Genomic DNA, 25339 nt, shown 5'->3' on the forward strand with positions numbered 1-25339 from the left:
ATATCGATGTTAGTAATTTCGATGTTACTAATATCGATATTTGTACTATTGTTATGTATTTTAGTATGTATTTAATATGTAAGTGTTATATGTTTTTTGTTAAGTATTTTACTTGTTTTAAGTTATATGTGAACTATTTTCATATATTTATAATGTTATTTTTAAGTCAATTTTATGTTTTAGTACCAGAGCGGGTTGTGGGTTTATAGTGCAATAGGCTGGGAAGTAATTTAATTATATTAAATTAATTATTAATTTTTGGGAATTATAAATTAATTTTAATTAATTTTTGCGTTTAAGTTCTGTAGCGGGTAGTGGGTTTATAGGGGAATTGGGTGGGAAGTATTTTAATTGTAATTAAGTAATGAATTATTTTTATTTATTGGTATTGATAATTTATGTTTTTTTATTAATTATTAATTGGCAATTAATAATTTTAATTGTTAATTGATTGTTTAATTGGTAATTAATTTTTGTAATTAATTTATTTAATTGGTAATGTTTGTAATTGGTATTTAATGTTTGTAATTGGTAGTTAATGTTTGTAATTGGTAATTAATGTATTTAATTGGTAATTAATTTTTGTAATTGGTAATTAATGTATTTAATTGGTAATAAAAAATTTTTTATTGGAAATTATTTGTAAATAATTGGTAATTAATGTGTTATAAAAAGTCTTTTTTGGTATACAAATAATGTTATTGTTTAATGTTTTCTAATTGGTAATCAATTATTAATAATATTTTTAGTTTTTTACAGTATTTTATTGCTTAATATTTCTTATTTGGTAACTATTATTTTTTTATTAATTTTTGTTGTTAATTATTTATTCAAATCAATTTTTTTTTAATCTTAATGGGTATTTTGAAATGATGTTTGGTTATTTAAAAATGTAAATATTAATACACTAGCAGCCCGTCTCGACGTTGTCCGGGTATGAATTGCTGCCGGCCAGTAGTATATTGTTTTGCAGGATTTCGTTTTGATAGCATTTCTTATCTGTGACAGGCCTGTGGAATGCTCCGATTCACAGTGCACTGCTGATGCACTTAAGAGTGCGCGTTCAGTAGTGTGTGAACTCGAGTTTCCCTACTTTATTTTTCCTTGCAATAATATATAGCGCAAACTCGACAACATGGCATGAGCACAATTTACATTACAGAAGAACACATTCATTTGTGGTAGGCACGGGGAGACAAAGCGATTTGCCTGGAATCACAGGATGTTGAGCTGATGCCGAGATTCGAACGTAGCTCCCCAGCTCTAAAGTTCGCAATTCTAGAACTTGTGGCGGGAGGTGTGTCTAAAAGTGTATGTCGGTGCTGGCCATCAATGAGAGAGACCTGTGCATTTTTCAAATGGGTGGTGAAAAAATATGAGTATGTTACTGGAGATGTGGGCCGTCGTGCCACCAATGTACTTACCGGGGGAGGGTAAACACCCATTATTCCGCAACTTTCTTTCCGCATACCATCACTCCGCATACTTTCATTACGAAAGTACCATGACTCCGCAATGCCATTATAACGCATGGCATTACATTTTATATGCTTTTACTACGCATACATTTACAACGAAATTCGTTGTAAATGCATTAATGGTAAAAGCATGTTTCTTTTTAATGTTTGGATAAGGTAAGTATGGGTATAGGGGTATATGTTTTGGGGTACTGAGGTATATGTTTTGGGGTGTTTGGGCATTTTAAGGGTTCAGATATAGTTTTGGGCTATGGGGTACAGGGGTAGTTTTAGGGTTTAGGGATAGGTATGGGTTTGGGGTACAGGGGTATTTTTAGGGTTCAGGGCTAGGTTTGGGTTTTGGGGTATAGGGGTATTTTTAGGGTTCAGGGGTAGGTTTGGGTTTTGGGGTACAGGGGTATTTTAAGGGTTCAGGGCTAGGTTTGGGTTTTGGGGTACAGGGGTATTTTTAGGGTTCAGGGGTAGGTTTGGGTTTTGGGGTACAGGGTCATTTTTAGGGTTCAGGGCTAGGTTTGGGTTTTGAGGTACAGGGGTATTTTTAGGGTTCAGGGCTAGGTTTGGGTTTTGGGGTACAGGGGTATTTTAAGTGTTCAGGGCTAGGTTTGAGTTTTGGGGTACAGGGGTATTTTTAGGGTTCAGGGGTAGGTTTGGGGGTACAGGGGTATTTTAAGGGTTCAGGGCTAGGTTTGGGTTTTGGGATACAGGGGTATTTTTAGTGTTCAGGGGTAGGTTTGGGTTTTGAGGTACAGGGGTATTTACAGGGTTCAGGGCTAGGTTTGGGTTTTGGGGTACAGGGGTATTTTTAGGGTTCAGGGCTAGGTTTGGGGTTTGGGGTACAGGGGTGTTTTAAGGGTTCAGGGCTAGGTTTGAGTTTTGGGGTACAGGGGTATTTTTAGGGTTCAGGGGTAGGTTTGAGGGTACAGGGGTATTTTATTGGTTCAGGGCTAGGTTTGGGTTTTGGGGTACAGGGGTATTTTTAGGGTTCATTGGGTAGGTTTGGGTTTTGAGGTACAGGGGTATTTAAAGGGTTCAGGGCTAGGTTTGGGTTTTGGGGTACAGGGGTATTTTTAGGGTTTAGGGATAGGTTTGGGTTTTGGGGTACAGGGTATATTTATAGGGTTAAGATGGGTTAGTGTTTAAGGGTGTTGGGGTATTTTAAGGAGTAAGGGTGGGTTATGATTATGGGGTGCAGGGGTATTTAAAGGGAGCAGGGTGGGATTAGCACACAATATGAGACATGGCATGAAGGGCGGAATGTACCACAAACCCCCAGCGTTTGTCACGCCCCCAGCACACGCCCACAGCACAATGCAGACACGCCCACAAGGGACTACTTTGCTGGCACGGTTCTTTTACCTTTTAAATGTATATGGTGGGTGTCTGCATAGCCTATGTCCTTCTGCTGCAACTGCCCTTTCCAACGCTGTATTGGGTGTTGTGATTCATGCTGTGGTTCCTGAGATTACCCGCCTCAATGGTTTGGGCTCTCTCTTTATTATATTAGTATAGATTTAAATATAAAAATTATTTATAAGTATGTTATATTTAATTTTCATGGGATCCAACGCTTTCACTACTGTTGCACTCTCTAGAGTGGGAATAGTAATTTTTACCCCTATGCTATCCAACGCTTTCCCTACTGTTGCACTCTCTGGAGTGGGAATAGTAATTTTTACCCACCCGCTATCCAACGCTTTCCCTACTGTTGTACTCTCTGGAGATGGAATAGTAATTTTTACCCCTACGCTATCCAGCGCTTTCCCTACTGTTTCACTCTCTGGAGTTGGAATAGTAACTTTGACCCCTACGCTATCCAAGGCTTTCCCTACTGTTGCACTCTCTGAAGTGGGAATAGTAATGTTTACCCCTACGCTATCCAACGCTTTCCCTACTGTTGCACTCTCTGGAGTTGGAATAGTAATTTTTACCCACCCGCTATCCAACGGTTTCCCTACTGTTGCACTCTCTGGAGTTGGAATAGTAATTTTTACCCCTACGCTATCCAGCGCTTTCCCTACTGTTTCACTCCCCGGAGTTGGAATAGTAATTTTTACCCCTACGCTATCCAACGCTTTCCCTACTGTTGCACTCTCTGGAGTGGGAATAGTAATTTTTACCCCTACGCTATCCAACGCTTTCCCTACTGATGCACTTTCTGGAGTTGGAATAGTAATTTTTACCCCTGCGCTATCCAACGCTTTCCCTACTGTTGCACTCTCTGGAGTGGGAATAGTAATTTTTACCCCTACGCTATCCAACGCTTTCCCTACTGTTGCACTCTCTGGAGTTGGAATAGTAATTTTTACCCACCCACTATCCAACGGTTTCCCTACTGTTGCACTCTCTGGAGTTGGAATAGTAATTTTTACCCCTACGCTATCCAGCGCTTTCCCTACTGTTTCACTCTCTGGAGTTGGAATAGTAATTTTTACCCCTACGCTATCCAACACTTTCCCTACTGTTGCACTCTCTGGAGTGGGAATAGTAATTTTTACCCCTACGCCATCCAACGCTTTCCCTACTGTTGCACTCTCTGGAGTTGGAATAGTAATTTTTGCCCCTACGCTATCCAATGTTTTCTTTACTGTTTCACTCTCTGGAGTGGTAATAGTAATTTTTATTTTTATGCTATACAATGTTTTCCCTAATTTTGTATTTTCTGGAGTGGGAATAGTAATTTTAAGTTTTACGCTATCCAATGTTTTTAATACTGTAGTTTTTTTGGACTTTAAATAGTAGTTTTATTTATTATTTAGAATGAATTTATGTAATGTATTATGTTATTAATTTTAAAAATGTTTAAAGTATATTTAATTTTTAATTTAAAAAAAAAAAATTATTTACTTTGTTATGTAATTATTTTATGTGTGGAGATCTATTTGTAATTTATAGTATTTTTAAACAATTTATAAGTAAGTAAAGTAATTATTAAAATGTATTATTAAGTAAATATATAATATATATTTTACATATGTGTTTAATTAGTGTTATATTATTATATATCTATTATTTATTAATTTTAAACATTACTAAATATTTTTAACAATGTTTATTTTATTTATAAGTATTATTTACTTTATTTTACACATTATATTTTAACAGATATAAAACAATATTTTTAACTACGGTATTTTTAACATCGATATTTTTGTTTCGATATTTTTGTACCTACCATGTTGTAGATAGGATGTCGATATACTTGCCTTCGATATTCCAGCGTCGATTGTTCTGTAGGTAGATATTTTGTCTGTCGATATTCTGTCATAGATCCATTTCTACCAATTTTGGCACTCTAATGTGGAATTTGGAGCTGTAACGTATTGCTAAGTGTATCTTTCTTCGTAAAAATAACAGAGGTTGGTGAAGGGTACTGGCACGGATATGACAATCAATGTAGGAATGCATGGTGGCTGACTAGGTCATGATACAATGTCACCCTCAGTGCTGGCTGGCACAATTGAGCATCAATTCTAATCATTTGTTTCTATCAATCTTAGTTCCATTTATATTAAACCATACCCAAGGTGAGAAGATCAGTTTGGCCAACATTACTTTAAACCAAACATTGTACATATATTTTACCCTCTGATTCCTTAAAGTAGTAACTTCACACCTGACCTATGATCATTTTGTTAGTGCTCCCCTCTTTTCTTTAATATTAATGTACTGACACTTGTATTTCAAAATCTGTCACTGGCAACAATTTCCTCAAACTATCTTTGAGGGGGAATCACCAAATCCTCTATAATACTATATTTAAAGTGGGTCTCATTGTGACTAATGTAATTGATTCCATTTAATTTGTGATGTTCCATATGGAACCACTCATGATAACAGTGCGTTGGGGGAGAAATTCTAAACCTCCTTACATTTAAACCATATCAGGTCTTGACCAAGTTTACTAGTGCAATGAGCTAATATGTGCAGCACTTGACACCAACTTTCCCACTTGTTCCAAGAGGGTATTTTCTAACTTTCCTGTATGGATAATTTGAACTATTTTCAGTTGTGACGAACATGCTTTAAAATGTGTCATTTATCACCCATTTTCACTTGTAAGAAGGAAGAACAGCATAAATAAAATCTTTGTGCAATGAAAATCGTGTAAATACAGCACTATTTCAAATCCTACCGCTTCCAGCCTGCCTCTTCTCTCCACATGAACTTTTTTGTCTTTGCTGGGGGCTGTGCCCCACAAAATATATATTGCTGGCTCCAGCCCTCACCATCTGAAAATGGTGCTCAGTGTCCCAAGTGAACTAAGAACCTATATCACCAGAGTATCAATTTATAACATATATTGAGGTTTCAAAATCAACAAAAACGACCATTAGTGAATACATAGTCATTATTCCTAGCCTTCTACCACATTTGTGAAGGCCATAAAATGGTTTGTTAAATATTTCGACCCCACGTCCAGTAATGAGTCTCAACAGTACCTAACAATGAGGTACATCTGAACATAGAAGGGTAATGAATTGTCAGAGAGTTGGGCACACCAGTCATGCTAGTGAACTGCTGCGTTGCTGAAGTGCTGCCCTGTTGCCATGTTGTCCTGCTGCCCTCCTGCATGAGTCGGAGGGATTGGACCCTCACCTGAACATATTACTCCCAGAGTGACTCCAAGGGCTGGTCTGCTGAGCCACGGGGACATACCAAGCTCCCAACCACCTGAACCAGCACCCAGATCCAGCAGGAGCAAGCCCCTGACCCCAAATGGTATCTCCCAGGACCTGGTAAGGCCTTAGAGAGGCTGATTGGAAGTTTTTGGGCTCTTCACAACCGTGAACTGTCCCACTGGGGCCCATACCTTGCCACTCGCAGAACCCAACTATGTGAAGTTCCATCAACCCAACTCTGCGCTACAGCATTGACTGCTTGCGGAAAGCGCCACTCAAAGTTTCGGTCTGCCCGCTCATAATGAAAGGATCTTTGTGTTACAGTGACAACTATCCGTGATGCCAGCCCTGTTCTTCGTGCTACATCAAAGAGTGTCTGCAACGCTTCTCTGTTTCTTGTGGCCCCCTGCGAACGGGACAATTTGCACTGGACTGAGGAGGCAACATTTCAGTGGACCTAACCTGGTCACTGTATCCGACTCATAGTTCATTGTGGTTGACTTGAATTTGTGACTTTCTCCTGGTCCCAGATAGCTGTGAATGCTGCTTTGGGCATTTTGGCATTATTTTCATTTAAACCTTTACAAATTGAATATATCTCCGATTCTACTGCTCGGATTTTTGTCAATTTGGTCTTGATTTATTTATTTATTAAATGCTGTTCTTTTTTTATAAATTGATGCAGGGTTTTTTCTTGTGTTGTGTTTTCACTGTAATACTGCAAGCGCTGTATAAATACTGTACATATTGCCTCAAAGTTAAGTCTGCTCTGTGCAAAGCTAACAGAGGTTTGAACAAACGTTTAGTTTGGGGTTTGCTTGTGCTTCACCCTGACAAGGATTGTAGTTGCTGGTTGAGTAGGGTTTCACCCCCTCAACCAGTAACCCAGTTTCTATCAGCATTCGAATGGCTTGACCTTGTGCACAAAAAAGCATGTTTGTTTTATGGAAATTTCTTAAAACATTACATTGTGTAGTGTACAATTCTTTATATTTGTAAGCTGTTTTGAATATCAATACAAGTCTACTTAGTTGTGATTTTTTATTTTGCTTTGTGCTTTTTAAGAACTTTAATGCAAAATAAATTAAAATGATTGACTGCCTAAAATTGTGTTCTATTACACCCTTGCAACCCAAGGAAGCACCTACTGAGTAGGGGTATCATTGCGAGTGTGCTGGCTCATTGCGTTGTGTGTGGTATCTACAGTTACTGCACAGTTCACAATTAGGGGTTTAGTGGCTAACACTGTACTAACTCGGTGTTCCCCATAATACATTTTGGCATGTCAAACAGAATAAATTCATCATGAGAAAAATGCCCAATAAATAACAGTGCATGTGGATTTTGGTGCGTTAAGCACCAAAATCTGCATGTTATTCCCCCTTTTTTAAGATGAGCCCTTATTTTGGAGTTATTTATCAGACCCAACAAATTCCGACCCAGTAAGGTGGTATTTCGGCACATCCTGTAAATATCGTCACAAACATTGGGTCTAACAGTTCATCTGATTTATGGCAAATCTGAATAGTGCAGCTTACCAATGTTTTGGTCTACTCTTCTATTGTGTTTCAGGTCAGCCCATTGATCCAACTTTTGGATTCAGCGCAGCTGGTTCCAATATCATCTGTTGTCTTGTCTTTGGAGATCGCTTCGACTATGAAGATAAGGAATTTCTCAACCTGCTTTACCTCATTAACAACAACTGGCACCTGATGAGCTCCACATGGGGACAGGTAAATGTTTTTGTGTAAGACCGACTGACAGGGCTATTCCCGGGAATCAATTATGTTAGGAAACTGATGAGTCATAGGAAAAGTTGCTTACTTAGGGCCTGATTTAGATCTTGGCGGATGGGACACTCTGTCACAAACATGACTCATATTACGTCCGCCGTATTACAAATAATATATCCTATGGTACTTGTAATACGGTTGACGGGATATCCGTCACGTTTGTGGCAGAGTATTTCATCTGCCAAGATCTAAATAAGGCCCTAAGTCACTTTTTAACTTTAGTGGGGGCGCACAAATACAAAGTCCAAGGCGAACAGAGTATGTATGAGAAATCCTTTCTTTATTCGTACAAAAGTGGTGTCGAGAAGTTCATTAATTCAATCACAAAAAATGATCAGCCAACGCGTTTCTCTCCCTCACTGGGAGCTTCCTCAGGGCTATCAGGTAATGTGAAGTTCAATTGAAGGTAGATAGTATCTCAGTGTTTTCAAAGAATGAAGAAGGATCGGCCAAAGTTCACCGTCCACTCTACAGTATCTCCTCAAGGTCTCTAGAGTCGCATATATGCTGGCAACTCCAGGTATCGCCAAGCAAGTCCTAAATGGAAAACTCGCCTCTTGACGTAGTGTACAAATAATCAGTTGCAGGTCCTTTTGATAGAGGTGACAAAATTACCCCTTAGCTGTAGACATCGCAACGCCTCTTCCCAGTGTGAAAGGGCTAGTTCAGTTCTTGAATCTGTAGTGTTTTGTGTCCCTGGATCTTGACAGTTTAGTCAGCGAGCGATGTCTTCCGGCGTGGAGATTCTTTGCATCACTATCACCCAACAATCCCTGGGGGCGTTAACAAGATAAAAAAATGGAGTTTTAAATCAATATTGAAAACTGTTCATATCTGAGAAAACACAATATAAGACAGCCAGGCAAGTGTGGCTTTGGCATGATTTTATTGATTAACAGTGCCTCAGTGACCTCTCCACAGTGTATACATGCTCAAATCAATCACTGCCACCTGTCACCAAGCAACACACTGTGTCTAGCTGCAGCATAAAACCACTATAGATAAAGAAGAAATATTGTACCTGCTGCGAGGGACCTGTGCCTCAATCTGCTAACTCATTTTTAAAAGAAAAATTAATAAGAGTGCAGGAGACAATGAAGGTTTTTGCTGTTGAAGGTATCAGCAAGTGGATTTAAACTATCCATATTGATGGTACATCTGTCAGATTCCATCTCTACAGAAGCCAAGAGACACTGTTAGCCATTTTTCTTTTTCTGATGGCACCACTGAAAGGGGAGGAGTTGAAGGAAAGTGTCAAAAGTGCAAATCAATATCATTTTTTTTTGTGAAAAACATTTTATTGGTTTTCAACCCAAACAACGTCCCCCACCCTACAAGACCTTCATCAGTAAGGGCAACATACGGGACACAATGTGTACAGTCATTGTCCACAGGTAGGCTTATGCTTACATCAATATGAACATCAGAATAATCATTCCAGCCTCCCCAAAATGCAACTTGCCTCCTATACAACCCACTAATGCAATGGAGTTCCAACACGGTACCCCGGCTGGCTCAAGCCTCGTCCGCCCCCCACCCACCTTACCCCTTACTCCGGTGTGCTCTATGCACTCTAGACCAGGATGTCCAATCATCTTCAACACATTAGGATGTGTCAACGGCCTACCACATTCGGGCTGTCCTCCAATTCCCACCATGCCCGAGCTCACTTCTGCCCTCCCTATGGCCGCCCATAGCCCAGCTATATGCAGTGTGTCTCAGCAGGTCCCTGTCAAGTCCCCAAGGAGTCAGAGTCCGAGTCCGGCTGCGGCCGTGCTAGTAGTGCCATTAATGCTTCCCATGCTTGTGCGGTTTTAATCGCCTTTCATTATTTGCTCTTCTGGCTTGTTGGAGCCTGATCATGCCCTCACTAGCCGCCCAGCTCCTGAATTCCGTTTTCCATCGCTCTACACTTGGGCCCTGCGTAGATTTCCACTTTCTCGTTAGTTCCTGTTTGACCAACAACAACCCCAAATCAATAAATTTACACGTTACTTTGGTGCCCGCTGTATGAGGGTACCAGTGTAGTATGCATGCTCCCATGGCTCTATCTGTCTATCTGTTACCCCACATAAGACCTCGACCACCTCCACCCAGTATACACCGAGCTGCGGGCAACTCCACATCATGTGCAATAAGTCTGCCGCATTCAGACGACATCTAGGGCAACAGGCGGACTCCACATTAAAATATTTATTTATCTGTTCTGGGGTTAGCTACGCCCTATGTATATCGTAGAAATAAATACGTTGGAATCTAGCATTCCGCGTACCCTTCCACGCCCTCTCCACCAGTTTAGACCAAGTTGATTCAGGTATATCTTTGCCCAGATCCATCTCCTATTTCTCTCGCAGTTGAGTTAGCGGTTAAAGCATTCGCCGATACAGGCAGGTTACAGCCTTCGTCGTCCCTGCTGCCATTACAACATATTGGCACGTCGGAAATGTCTGTGGTTCCAACAGCCCTTCCCCCCAGTATTCCTGAATTGTTGCCACCAAAGCCGCATGCAACAAGAAATCACCCCATGGCAATCCGTATTTGTCCTGCAGTGATTGGTAGGGCAAAAGAGTATCATCCTCGTACAAGTCCCCAACTAGCTGCAATCCCAAATCTTCCCACTCAGCTAATGTCGACCAGTCCCCTCCGTGCAGAAGGGCCGTGCACATTCCAAGAGGAATCTCCGGTGCGTACAGTCGAGTCTCGCCTACCCTACTCCTACTTCTATTCCAGCTTGTCCTTAGCGCTCTCTCTTCATAAGTCAACAATGCAACCCGTAGCCGCTGGCCCAAAACCACAAAGGATAATCCATGCCGTGGAACCCAACGACCCTCTGGTCCATCCGGTCCCCTGAACTCTCGAGCAACTGCCTGCGTGAGCCCCTGCAGTTGGGTCGCTAGATAATACAGTTCGAAGTCTGGGACTGCCCATCCCCCCTCCGCTCTAGGTCTCATCATCGAGGCCAAAGCCACCCGCCTTCTGCCGCTCCCCCATAAAAAGCCCCCTACCATAGTTCTTAGCGTCCTAAACACCTGGCCCGGAATCCAGATCGGCAGCGTACTGAAATAATATAGTAGCCTAGAGAGTGCCACCATTTTCAGAAGCTCCACTCTTCCCGCCACTGAGAGCGGCAGAGAACTCCAGGACGTCATGCTGCCCTTAACTCCTCTCACTGCTCTATTCACATTCCCCTCCAGAAGATCTGTTTGCTCATGGAAAATGTTAGTTCCCAGATATGGTAGGCAGCAAGGCTCCCACAATATTCCAAGCAATCTTTCGGGGATTCCCATTGTCCGACGCACCGAGAACAGACTAGTCTTCTCCCAGTTCACGCACAACCCTGACGCCACACCAAACACCCGCAGTAGCTCCGCCGCTCCCTCTAAGTCCCTACCAGGGCCCGCCAGAAACATCAACAGGCTATCTGCATAGTGTGATATATAATGTACATCTCCACGCATCTCCAGCCCAGTATAGTGCTTCCCCGGTCTAGCTTGCACCCCCAGGGGCTCAATTGCCAGCGCAAATAACAGTGGAGAAAGCGGGCAACCTTGTCGTGTACCTTGTCTCACTATGCAGGAAGCCGATACCGCCCCCCCCGTCCGCACCCGAGCCGTCGCTGACGTATATAGTATTTGAGTCCACCGCACTAAGTCCTCACCCAACCCCATCTTACGCATAACCTGAAAAAGAAAGGGCCACTCCAGGCTATCAAATGCCTTTTCTATGTCCACCGATAGAATCAAAGCACACGGTAACTGATCTCGACAGTTCTCTAGGATGCGCAGTAGCCGTTGCACATTAAAAGCCGTATTACGCTTAGGGATGAAACCATATTGATCTCGGTGTATTAGCTGTGACATATAGGGGAGGAGGCGCAACGCCAATATTATACTTAAGATTTTCTAGTCAGTCGTCAACATTGACAGCGGGCGGTATGCCTTCATATCCGTAGCTTCTCTCCCAGGCTTCAGGAGAGGGATAATAATAGCCTCCCTGGTGGTCTTGGGTAACCTCCCTGCCTCGTATGCCTCCCGATAGATCAATTGCAACCGCGGAGCCAAGCAATCTGCATATTTAGAGTAAAACTCTATGGGGAGGCTGTCTACTCCAGGAGTTTTGTTATGAGCCATATGTTTAATCGCACTCCTTATCTCTACTACCACAATCTCACTGCCCAGCAGAACCCCCTGCTCCCTGGTCAAGCTCGGTAGAGCCACCTCTTCCAAATATTCCTGTACAGCATCTGGGCCCTGAGCCAAATGGCGACTGTATAGTCCAGCGTAATATTCCAGGAACGGGCCATTTATCCCCGACTGCGTGTGTACCACCTCCCCTGATGGGGCTACCAGGCCCAATATCGGAATTCCTCTGGGGGTCGGATTAGCCAACCACGCCAGCAGCGTGCTCGATTTGTCCCCCTGTTCTAGAACTCTTATAATCAAAGGAGTGTAGTCTCTCCACCTGAACCACTACTGCCTCTCTAGCTTCCGAGACCTCAGCTTGGCCCCCTGGATTCCCAGGTCGGACCTTCTCAGCGTCTCGCAACAGGCCTTCCCCCCTGTCCAAGTCAGTCAAAATTGACTTCCGTACCCCTACACCTTACTAATACAAATCCCCCTAGTCACAACCTTAAACGCATCCCACTCAAATGCCAGGGATATCACGGTCCCTTCATTCACATCGAAGTATCGTTCAATACCTGTCCTCAGCTCCTCCCCAAAGACCGTATCTTCCAATGCTTCCGGTCTGAGCTGCCAGGTCGGTATGACCGCCCTCTCCTGACTCCACTGTAAGCGCACTAGCAACGGGTTATGGTCTGACAGCATTCTCATCAGGTACTCACTACCTGTCACCTTGGAATGAACATCAGGGGCGCATATTATCACATCTATCCTCACATGCAAGTCGTGGAGGCCGGAATAATACGAGTAGTCCCTCTCTTCTAAATGCTGGGTGCGCCATCTGTCTATAAGATCCCAATTAGTTTGCCAGGTGCCCCTTGCCGTGGAGACCCTATGTACCGAGGCCCCGAGTAGCGGGGTTGAGATCTATCCTGCTCCACATCGGTTATTGAATTAAAGGCTCCCCCCACTATTGCTGCAGCACTTAGATATGATGCTAGGCACCCTGACAATTTCTCAAAAAAGGAGGGTTGGTCAGCATAAGGGGCATAAATACTACATAATGCAACATCCATTCCACTGAGCCGTCCCATTACTGCCACAAACCGCCCTTCCGGATCAACCAAGTGATGCAGAGGCTGAAAAGGGACCCCCGCCCTAACCCACACCAATGTACCCCTTGCAAACGCAGAGTAAGTCGTGTAGAATAACTGCTCCCTCCACCTCTTTTTTAGCGCTGCCCCCTCAGTTAGGTTAAGATGTGTTTCCTGAAGGAAAGCTATATGTACCCCCCGCCGTACCAGGTAAGCATGCACCTTGTGCAGCCTTTGCATCGTGTGAAGCCCCCGCACATGCCAAGTAATACACTTCAAGTCATGTAATGTACCTATTAATCATACCTTTCCTCCTACGCACCCCCCTCACATCTAAGAGCACACCGGTGTCATCAACTTTCCAAGCCCTCCTCCCCATCCCTCTCCCATGCCCACCCCCCAGAAAAGGCACTACAACATTAGAACCGATCCAAACTATTACTCAAACACACAACTAAGATCCTAAGGAGTCAACCCACACAAACTTATGGGAGGTAAGCCCTAGGCTTCAGAGATTCAGACACCTAATTGTCCATCGTCCTGCATTCAACCCCTGTATCACTGAGCCCGCCCCTTCCGGGACCAAGCATGTATGAGGCCTCTTCTACATATGTTCTACAATCTCCTGGACTCCCCAAATCCCTAAACAATCAGTTACCATCCAATCAGAGTCGCAACAAGGCCCTCCTGGCCCCCCCCACCCCAGCACTCCATTCAGGATCAGCCAATGTCTACATCACCCATCAACGATCTTGTCTGCAGTCCCAGCTGTCACATGTGGAAGCTTCTGGCTCCCAACCTCCGATTGTTCCTCATCCTCTTCCAGGGACCCACCGTCTGAGTTCGATCCCTCAGGGTGCAGCACTGCCCCCTCGTGTGAGATAGCCATGACAGCCTGGGTCGCTGGTTGGTGACGGCGGTTGCGCCTCATCCTTCGGGGTTGTGGTCTTGTCCCATTCTCCGGTACACCACTCCCCGCTTCCCCAAGTCCTGCTTTATATATCCCCAACCAGTCCCACGCCTCCTCTGGGCTTTCAAAGAATGTCGACTTGTCGTCCATCGTTATTTTTAGTCGCGCCGGAAACATCAGCGAGTATTGAATGCCCTCGTCGCTCAGTGCCCTCTTAACTGCCACAAACGATACCCTGCGGCGCTGGACCTTAAATGTGTGATCCGCATACAATGTGACCTTGCTGTTGTCCACCGTATAGGGGCCCGCTCTCCTGGCCTGGTTCAACAGAAGAACCTGTCCTTGTAGTGAAGGAGCCTGGCCACCACTGGTCTCAGCGGCCTCCCAGGAGCCAACGGCCTGGCAGGCACCCTGTGGGCTCTCTCTAGGGTGAAAAAGGACGTCAGTCCTGCCATTGCGACGGTGACCTTCAGCCAGTTTTCCAGGTATACCACCATGTCCGGCCCTTCCACCCCTTCCGGAAGCCCCACCACTCAGATGTTGTTTCTTCGATTCCTCCCTTCTGCATCCTCCGCACGCTTTTCCAGTGTCCACAGCCTATATTGAAAGTCGGCCATCTGAGCTGCCATCGATTTCTGAGCCGGTTCAAGGACCTCTATGGATACTTCCGTTTGTTTCACCCTATCGGCCAGATTGGCATGGCCCGCTCGAAGCAATCCCAGCCCTTGCGCCACATGACCGATGACCTTTTGTAAGGTTTCCCTAGTGTCTGCAATGGCTTGTAGTATTTGATCAACTTGCTGCTGAAGCAGCCCCTCTGGACGTTGTTGCTACCCCCCTTGTGCCTCCGTGATCGCTGTATTGTCTTCCTGTTCCGGCGGTGCTCCCACCTGCATTCCTCTTGGCTTCCCCATGCCCCCGCTGGATCGTGGGATCGCTTGGTCGCCAAACCGTCACTATGGTGCACTGCTTCACTGCTGCTGCTCTCTATGCATACGTGGTCAGGCAATGCAACAATCTCTATTGCGCCAGTCGCCGCCCTCTTGTAGACTCACCGGCCCAATCAGGATAAACCGCCAAGCTCAGCCAGGCTGTTCCATTCTGCACTCCCGGTTCCCCAGCAGGACCACTCTCCAAAAGAGCCCTTCAAGGATGTCGTCTTGGCCCGGTCCAATCTTGCCTCGAGACAGTCACACCCCAGCCGGTGGTTTATGTTCCGGGTTGATATGAAGGGGTCTCTATACCAGCATCAGGGTCCACTCTCGGCCAGCCGCTCACCACCGCGGCACCCCTCCAGTCAGCCCAGAACAGGCCTACACCGCAGCTCCCACCTCACCTCAGTGCGCTGCGCGGCTTCACAGTCAGGACCACTGCAGGAGTAGATCCTCCGCTCCGTCCGCCAACTCCTCCACTTCACAATGGCGGCATCCCGGCCGCTTCTTGCCCTGAATACCTGCCAGCCTTCTCAGTTGTCTCTGCCTCCGCTCCTTAATCCTCCCTCGCCGTGGCAAGACCTTCCTTCCCACGGTCCCAGACTAGTTACTCCCGTGATCCACCACAGTTCCTTCACTGACTTCAAAAGGAAGTGAGTCACCATCTGTGTTCATCCCACCACTCTCCAGCTCTATTACCCAGTCACCAGGTCCCTGTGGCCTACAGGGCCCATCAAGAATCCCTGCAGTTCACTTCATCCAAGGCCACCGACCTCAGAACCTTCAATAGTGGGGAGTCATCCACTATATACGCCCAACGGCTCTCCAATACAAAAGTCCAGTCAATAAGGTGATGTGCCCTCCAGGGCGCGTCACAAAAGGGGGTGGTGATGGACGGAGCATCTGAACCAATCAAACACTCACACCCAGTCAAAAGATCTGGGTTTGATCCATCACCGTTCCTTAGCCCACTCTGCCACCCCAGTTCAGACATGGCTATATGCAAATCAGTCTGACCTTGTGCCTCATGGGAACAGTCCAGCCCGAACTGCCAAGCCATGCCTTCCCTGGACCGGTAACAAGCTTCCGAGGACCGGTTTCTGGCATTCCAGCCGTCTTCAGCCCGGCTTGCTTGAATCCAGTGGCAAAGTGAGCAAGGGACTCACGTCTGAGCATACCCTGCCACACTTATGGCGGCCAAAGCGGTACAAAAGGGGGTGGTGATGGACGGAGCATCTGAACCAATCAAACACTCACACCCAGTCAAAAGATCTGGGTTTGATCCATCACCGTTCTTTAGCCAACTCTGCCACCCCAGTTCAGACATGGCTATATGCAAATCAGTCTGACCCTGTGCCTCATGGGAACAGTCCAGCCCGAACTGCCAAGTCATGCCTTCCCTGGACCGTAAACAAGCTTCCGAGGACTGGTTTCTGGCATTCCAGCCGTCTTCAGCCCGGCTTGCTTGAATCCAGTGGCAAAGTGAGCAAGGGACTCGCGTCTGAGCATACCCTGCCACACTTATGGCGGCCAAAGCGGTACAAAAGGGGGTGGTGATGGACGGAGCATCTGAACCAATCAAACACTCACACCCAGTAAAAAGATCTGGGTTTGATCCATCACCGTTCTTTAGCCCACTCTGCCACCCCAGTTCAGACATGGCTATATGCAAATCAGTCTGACCCTGTGCCACATGGAAACAGTCCAGCCCGAACTGCCAAGCCATGCCTACCCTGGACCGGAAACAAGCTTCCGAGGACCGGTTTCTGGCATTCCAGCCATCTTAAGCCCGGCTTGCTTGAATCCGGTGGCAAAGTGAACAAGGGACTCACGTCTGAGCATACCCTGCCACACTTATGGCGTCAGGCGCAGTTGAGCAGTCTATGGGCAACCCCTCAGCTTGGCACTGGGGCTCCTAGTATAGGTTCTCTTTTCCATTCCTGCTCCTACCAGCTTCTATTGCCTGCTACACTCCACTTCTCACAGAGCCCCAGGGCTCCAAGCCGCACCTGGCCCCGCTGTCTCCCTGCTATCGCCGCCAAAACCGTCCTGCACTTGCCCAAACGTCTCGGGCTGTACTCGCAGGCGAATGTTTAAACACTGCCAGTCCCAGCGGACCCGCCCGCCTTGAGCTCCGATATACGGTTCAGGCAGACACAGCAATCCTGGTCCACAGCCCTCCCTGGGCCGAAACCGTTCTTTTAGATGACTGCTCCATGACGGCCACACTCGTCCTGCTGTCTAGCTGCCAGCGGGTGTCACAATAGGCACCGCCTCAGCGCTGGCAGACCGCCGATTCTGCTTTCGAGCATACAAAGGGGAGGGGGGGCCCGCTCACCGCAGTCTCCTGCCCGTGTGATGCCGCACCAAGTCGCAATAGTTCACCGCCAACTTGGCCAAGGACCTCAGCCTCCCAGCGGCAATGACATGCTTCCCGGGCCGCTCTTCACACTGGGTCTCCGCCGCTACTGCTGCTCATCAGGCTGAGACAGTGCCATCTTGTGCCACTGTAGTCAGCCGGCTCCGCTGAGCATCGGGCGTCCAACCGCTGAAGCCTTCCAGTGCAGGTCCCTGTATCCCAGACAGACCCCCGATGTGGAAGCTGCCCTCGCCGGCTGCTCCGGCCAATGACCTCAGCCTTTGCTCCTTCTCATAAACTCACAGAGCCACTATGCCACCATCTTAGGGTTGCGACTCGTCTCTCTTCCAGTTTGCCCTAATCCGCCGGTGCCACAGTCAGCCTCCAGGTCGCCGAGGCATCCAGGCACATTCCCCTACAACTTCTGGGAATTGGGGGGTTCGTTTCGTGCCACTTAATCAGAATAAACGGCGGGGGCGGTGCTGAGCCCTGTGCTCACGCGTCCGCTCTCATCTGCCTAATGGCCAGGCCCCTCTGCAAAGCAATATCATATGTCATATTCCTAGTGATGCAAAAGCCAGAACTCTTCACCAATTTTTCTTTCAATGGCAAGAGATTGTTGAATGTTTTTTAGTTTGTAATCTTTTGTGTCTTTTTAAGTTCTGAACTTCTTTCCTATCCTTCTCGCCTTGTCCTCCTTTTCCAACTATCCCAGAAAATTATTTTCAAATTGTGACTTTACAAATAATGGCTTGAGTGCTGCGTCTCAATTCTGACAATGTTCAAAGTGAGCCTCGGCGTTCATAATCTTTTTCCCAAAACTCCCCTTTTTATTTTTAGTTACTCATTTAATAATTCATTGTGTTGCAAAAGCAAGCAGAAAGAGAGTGGTAAAGGAAACTGGACTAATATTCACTCTATTCTATGTACTGTGCATGTACAAGGCTCTAATTTCTCATTCTCCTGTTGAGCAAGAGGCAAGGGCTTACTGAGCTGTTCAGATTGTAGATTTGCCCTACAACCCAGCATATGAATTTTGGCATAGCCACATTTTAGCCTGTCTGGAAGAGGGTATACCCAAGACATCCAGGAGATGATTGCTCTTATCTCAATCTCATCTCCTTCCTTTACCAGAGAGGTATAGTAACTGCATTTTCTACACCAGAAGTTGTTTTGTAGGGTTTTGGCTAAATAATTGGTGAGTTCCCATGAGGGACTTAGAGGCCACTTAAGGTTTGGTTGGTGCTGAACATCGCCAAAATACACTGGATGCCCGTCCTCTAAATTTGTGATTTCGCCACCCCATACAGAGCCTTGGGATTCGCAGGGTTTCTGGTGGAGGAGCCTCAGCTGGTTTTACTGTCCGAAACCTCTGACCTGACAACCACTGGGCTGTTCTATCATAGTGACAGTTACCCCGCCCTATTCAGGCCATGGCATTGCAGGCAGGCAACAATAGCAGACCCCAGTGTGTAAGAAGAAAGCTTCTTATTCTTTATGGCAATTTATTTTTTGTTTCTTCAATAGCAAACTCAAGTTAAAGGCGTTTGTCTTTAAAAAAACTAAATTCTTTGCCAAGTGGGTACAGTGGACAAACTTCCCATTCTGTGAAGCTCCCTGCATATATTGCACCCTCCTCACTACCAGTTGCACTGAAGGCAGAGAGCAGAGAGCCTCACCAGGCATGTGGGATATCAAAATCAGGAGAGCATCCTATGAAAGTAGAGGTGCCACACCAAGGGGTAAAGTACTTGTTGATACTTTATTGAAGAACAGTACAAACACCCCAATCACTTTGACAACATTTCTCTCCTGAGACGGCTCATCAACTGCCGACAGTTGTCTCCACACGTTCTCAGAATTCTTCCGGTACCTATGCACCCGCAACCACAGAAGTCTGATTTTGTCTCGGGGGGGCAAGATGGCGGCCGCTTGATCCGAGTGAGGGTCACTCCCTGTCCGAATAGTGCGAAGAGAGGAATGTGAGTGGATTACGAGTTTGGAGTTTTGGAGATCCAATTCGACTGGCATTGCGGAACCCGAGCGAGTTAGAAGACTCCATGCTGACAGATTGTATCGCGGAGAGACCCTGGCTCTGGTCAGCGCGGCTGGCAATCACCGCCTTCCGGAGCCGTGTACACCTGGGGGTGTGCCGGGCGTGGCGAGCAGCGAGAACGCAAAGGACGCGGAGCACCTGCAGCAAGACGGCCGAGTACACCGCGATGCCTCCCCGCAGAAACGGAAACGCTTTACCGGCGGCTGGGAAAATGCCCGGAGAATCACCTGTGGCTGGCGTTTCCACGAGAAAGAATCTCTCCATTGAGAAAGCAGAAAAGGTAGAGAAAGTGGAGAAAGCGGGGAGACCTGACAAGACGGAGAAGGCTGCAGTTAAAACAGCAACTGCAGTGAGTGGTAAAAAGCCCGAGCTGGTGAAAGGGAAACATATGGAGAAATCAGTGGATAAAACTGTGGGGAAAGTGCCGCCCAGCGCCGCCTTTAGAACTAGAGACACTGTACAGCTGGGGGTACATGCGGGGACAGTTAACATCGCTGTAAGGGGAAAAGCTGTAATGGTCCCGGATATGTTTACGGGAAGATCAACTTCTGTAAAAAATGGGACACAGGTTCCCCTTCTAACAATAACCTCCCCCACTGATATAAGTTTAATTGAAAAAAAAACTGGAGGTACTGATGATCGAGGTACTACCCCTGAGCTACCAATAAACGACGATGGGGGCGATAAGAGTTTGGGAGACCAGCAAAAACCCACTCTAGTCACGGAAACCGCACCAGCTGTTTGCTACGAAACAGGAGGCGGTGAGGGGTTCGAAGGCCTCGATAACACAGCAGTATTATTAAGTTCCCCTCAGAGTCAGTTGCTGGAGGAGGGGGTATCAGGTATTCTCCAGACCCCCGCAGGGAAGAAAGTGGAACCGAATGATGGCAATCTGTCGGAGGCTCTGGACGCGGATAGCTTCTTTTCAGTGGCTGAGGAGTATGAGGGGGATTCCACTGGGGGCTCTATAAGTGGGGCTCTGTCATCAGATGAGGAGAGCGCTAGTCCACCAAATACAGCGGACACACTTAAAAGGGCTGCACCCCGCCACAGTAAGACAAAGCTGACACCCACCCAGGTTTCAGAGGATGTAGATAGCGAAGGGTCCGAAGTAAGCCATAACCTTCAATGGGACTACGCCCGGCTACTACTAGCCTTACAGGATCAGGGGGGTCTAGGGCCCATGCGAAAGAGAAAGACCGTAATGAAACTAACTCTCCCCCATCCAATACTCTGATCTATGCAATGTTAAAATCGATACAAAGTGAAGCACGCCAGGAACACAAGAGGGCTCAGTTGGCTACAATGAAGATTCAGGGCGCTATCCGGAAAAACACCAAAGCATGCTCCGAAGTCATTGCTAGGACAGCTGCACTCGAGGGAAGGATTGTGGAGCTAGAGACAGGGCTACAGAAGACTGAGACTCAAACAATGGCCAATGATGATAGACTGACAGATATAATGTGGAAGTTGGAAGACTCCGAAAATAGGCTGCGAAGGAATAACCTTAGACTTTTAGGAATTGAAGAGAAAAAAGAGGGTCAAGATATCAGAGGTTTTGTGATAAAATTGTTTCAAGCTGCTTTTCCGGAGCTCTCTCATTGGTCATGGGACACTGAGATTCAAAGAGCCCATAGATTTCCCTTTACACAAAAAAAGAATCCTGATCCAGGAGCAAAACCTAGGGCCATCCTGATTTTTTTTGGCAATTTTTTACTACGGCAAGCCATTTTTGAAAAAGCACGTCCTGATACCAAAAGAACTGCTGAAGGTCATACTTTCTTTGTGCGTCCGGATTTTTGCCACGCAACAGTGGAACGGAGGTGGCGGCTCCGTTTATTGATTACCCCTTTCCAAAAGAAATGGTGCGAGGTGTTCTTAATGAACCCCGCATAGCTTAAAGTTATTTTTCGTGGCAAAATCCGGGTTTTCACTTCTGAGATACAGGCCGAGGACTATTTAAAAGAAATATCTGTGGGCTAAATGGCTCCAGGTCTATCAGTATATTTGTAGATTTAACCTGCAGTGGTCTTTGATCTCTTGATTTGATCGATTTTCCCTGGGTAGACTCACACGGGGTTCAATTTTATTTGGGTACTTTCGCTCACTTTTGTATTGAGGGCATATAGACAGGGAGTGACCAGGGAACACTCGGGAAGTGGGAGGCATCACACGGGTCTGAGAACCTATTTTGCCTGTGTTTGAAGGGGAGGGGGGGTGGGGGGGAGGGGGAGGGGGATCTGCTACGAGGGGCACAAATGGTAGGACTCGAAACATTGTTTTTTGATAAACTCTCTGTATTGAATATTATTATGAAGTGCTGGTTATATTTGTTTTCTGGAACATCTTCTTTAAGGGATGGCTAATATTAGAATTGTATCCATAACCATATGTGGGCTTAATAATCCGATTAAATGGCGACGAGTGAGGGAAGATCTGCGATTCTTGCGGGCGGATGTTCTCTGCCTGCAGGAAACGCATATAGAAGCTAGTCGTCATAAATTGCTGGGATTTGAGGGGTTTCAATTAGTCTCTTGGACTAAACTTGAGGCTAAGACCAAAGGAGTTGCAATCCTAGTAAGACGAGGGAAGGTGAACATAACTCGATCTCTGGCTGATAGTTTGGGTCGCTGGGTAATTGTATATGGCGATTTTCAGGGCAAAAATATCACACTCTGTGTTCTATATGGCCCAGTTTTGGATGACCCAGAATTGTATAAATGGCTTAGCCTGGAGCTGATAGGATGGCCTTCCCCGCTTATAATTTGTGGAGACCTAAATATCAATATTAACTGTGGATTATTGAATCAACCAGAGAGTGCATACACTGGGAGAAAACCTAAAGTGTATAAGGCTCTACGCCATTTGATAGAGATTAATGGGCTAATTGATGCTTGGGCATTTTTTAATCGAGGTGATCCGGGTTTCACTTTTTTTTCAGCACCACATAAAATCTGTTCCAGGCTTGATTATTTTTTCATATCACCAGTTCTTAGTCAAGGCTCCAGTATCATTAGATATCCTCGCGTGATGTCGGACCACAATCCGCTCGTACTGGAGATGAATATACAGGCATGTAAGAGCAAAAGTGATGTCTGGACGTTTAATCATGGCCTGCTTAGTGAAAAGGAGTTTGTGGATACTATGTCCCCCTGGATTCTACAGTTTTTAGAGGAAAATAAGGGTAGCACAGGTATTCAGAATGTCTGGGATACTCTTAAAGCTGGGATCAGGTGTGAAACTACAAGATATGGCTGGGATGCTCAAAAGAAGGAGAAGGCTAACTTACAGAGGCTGTATAAAGAACTGGAAAAAGCAGAGGTGAATTTGTCTCGCTTGATACAGATAGGTGGGGATAGCAATTTAGTCCTAACACAGATTGCTATAGCAAAATCAGCTATCACAGACGAAAGCTGCTAGCAAATTCATTGCCTGGAGATCTAAAATGTTTGAGAGCAGTGATAGAGCAGGGCATTTGTTAGCCGCAAGAACTAAAGACAGAGAAGCAATTATACGTATCAAGACGATTCAGGATCCGGATTTGGGGTTTGTGTCTGAGGAGAAATCCATTGCTCTTGCATTTCAAAAGTTTTATAAAAAATTATATTATGATGATATTTGTGATAACGATGCACTTCAGGTGGAAATTCAGGAATATCTGAAGGGGATCGGGGTGGATACACTAACCTCAGAAGAACGAGAATCATTAGACGCAGAAATTAGTATTGAGGAGCTTTGGCAGGCTATAGATTCTCTCCCGAGGGAAAAGCTGTTGGCCCAGACTTTTTGCCGGGGGAATTTTATAAGATATTTCGACCTCAGCTCACTCCGGTCATGTTAGAACTATTGCGTAGAGTTCAGGATGGGGAGGCTCCTCCGGAGTCTTGGCGAGGTGCCCGAATTATAACTTTTTAAAAAAAGGATAAAGATCCATCAGATTTGGGATCATACCGCCCTATCATGCTCATCAATAGTGATATTAAAATCTTTGCCAAGATATTTGCCAATAGAATTTCTGGGGTAATTAAGAAACTTGTTTCTGTACAACAACATGGCTTTGTGCCCGTGCGAGAAACTATAGACCATATATGCCGTGTTATTTCGCTGTTTGATTTTACTAAGGTTTCAGGAGACCCAATGTCCCTAATTCTGCTAGATGCAGAGAAGGCCTTTGATAGGGTCTCCTGGCCTTTTTTATGGGCTGTATTGAGATGTTATGGCCTAGGAGAAGGAATCATAAGGGCGATCCAGAGCATGTATAAACAGCCGACGGCCCAAATTTCAGTTATGGTGATCCAGATGGGTTAAATTAATATTTTAGGAGGTACACGCCAGGGTTGCCCCTGTTCCCCTTTATTATTTGCAATTTATATGGACCCACTTATTAAAAAAATTATTTTGAATGATTTGATTTGCCCAGTGAGATCCATGGGTGGTAACACGAAAATACTGGGGTATGCAGACGATTTAGCCATCCTGAGAGACACTCCTCAGGCAGCACTGTCAGAGATTTCAAACCTAACATCACAGTTTGGTAAGTTGTCTGGATACCATCTGAATAACTCCAAGACCCAAATTATATGCAATGATAAAATTATGTTGGTGGTTCCTCGGGTTATCGGCAGGGCAAAATAGCTAGGAATCGTTATAAGCTCTAATCCCGAGGAAATTGTTGAGATCAACTTCAAACCACTGTTAGGAAAGATGGAAAAAGATACTAGAAAGTTTAACAATCTTCAATTAACACTGATGGGTCGCTGTAATGTTGTCAAAATTATTTTTTTACCAAAAATTCTGTATCTTTTTAGAGCGATTCCTGTTTGGTTTGAACAAGTATGGTTCAGGAAGCTAGAACATCTAATTTCATGGTTTGTATGGGCAGGTAAAAGACCTAGACGAGCCCATAAATATATGACGTTACCCAGGGAGAGGGGGGGTTGGTCTTTACCAAACTTCCAGCTTTATTATTGGGCAATTACATTAAGACACATTGCTGTATAAATGGATTCTGTGGACTTAGAGGTCTCTGAGCTTTCTATGTATTGTTTAATTTATGGGGAAGAGGTCAAAGGGTTACTATTCAGGCATATAGATTTTGCGTATTTCAAACGTGTGAGGTTTAAAGTTCTACTGGGAGCCTTTAAAGTCTGGACCCCTGTGCGGAAACTATTTAAAATAGGAAGGATACATGTGTATACTCCGGTAATAGGTAATACCCTCCAGCCTGAAATATTTGCAGACGGGTATTTCAGAGAATGGACTACACATGGAGGTACAATGTTGGGGGATTTGGTCTCTGTTCAGGGGGTGCGGACATTTGAATACATAAAACATAAATTTGGTATTAGTAACCAGCATTTCTTTAAGTTTTTACAGATTCGCGACTTTCTTTCTAGGAAATCTGTTAGCTGGATTCCTATCCCACTAGTTGAGGCTATCAGGGGGGGGGCACTCTAATATATCTATAATTTATAAAATGTTGAATGAAAGGCGGAGTGATGATCTACCTAAACACTTTAACCGATGGCAGATTGGTTTACAAGCTGGGCAGGAGGTCTGTGAAAACTCATTATGTTTTAGTTATACTGCCACTATATCTGCTAACCTCCAGGTACAATGTTTTAAAACATGGTTCAATTTGTATATAACCCCACATCGCATACAACAATGGGGCGGGATCACGGGAGTCAATTGTCCTAGGTGTGGGGAGATAGCAGTTGACAGTATCCATATGTTCTCTTCTTGCTCTAGTTTAACTCCACTGATAATTAAAGTGGAACAACGGTAGGAGCAAGTGTTCGGTTATCAGATACAACTGTCTTCGCAAGCCATTATATTGGGGGTGGCAGATATAAGTATGACGCTGCCAGAACGGAAGCTATTTTATATAGCTATGGCTACATTTAGATTATGTCTAGCAACAGTGTGGTTAGATCCTTCCCCCCCCTCAGAACATGAGTGGTTCAATAAGTTTCTG

At 45.3% G+C, this 25339-nt stretch overlaps 1 protein-coding gene across 1 annotated transcript in view; it reads left to right on the forward strand.

Annotated features, from left to right (window-relative positions):
- LOC144781706 (cytochrome P450 2F3-like) overlaps nucleotides 1-25339 on the forward strand; it is a 229924-nt gene that overhangs the window by 73659 nt on the left and 130926 nt on the right. Inside the window, exon 4 of the mRNA XM_078660681.1 lies at nucleotides 7670-7830. Coding sequence (XP_078516807.1) covers nucleotides 7670-7830 — 161 coding nt within the window. The remainder of the gene's footprint in view (nucleotides 1-7669; nucleotides 7831-25339) is intronic.

Source organism: Lissotriton helveticus, chromosome 9 (genome assembly GCF_964261635.1).
Source record: "Lissotriton helveticus chromosome 9, aLisHel1.1, whole genome shotgun sequence".
NCBI classification, from domain to species: Eukaryota; Metazoa; Chordata; class Amphibia; order Caudata; family Salamandridae; genus Lissotriton; species Lissotriton helveticus.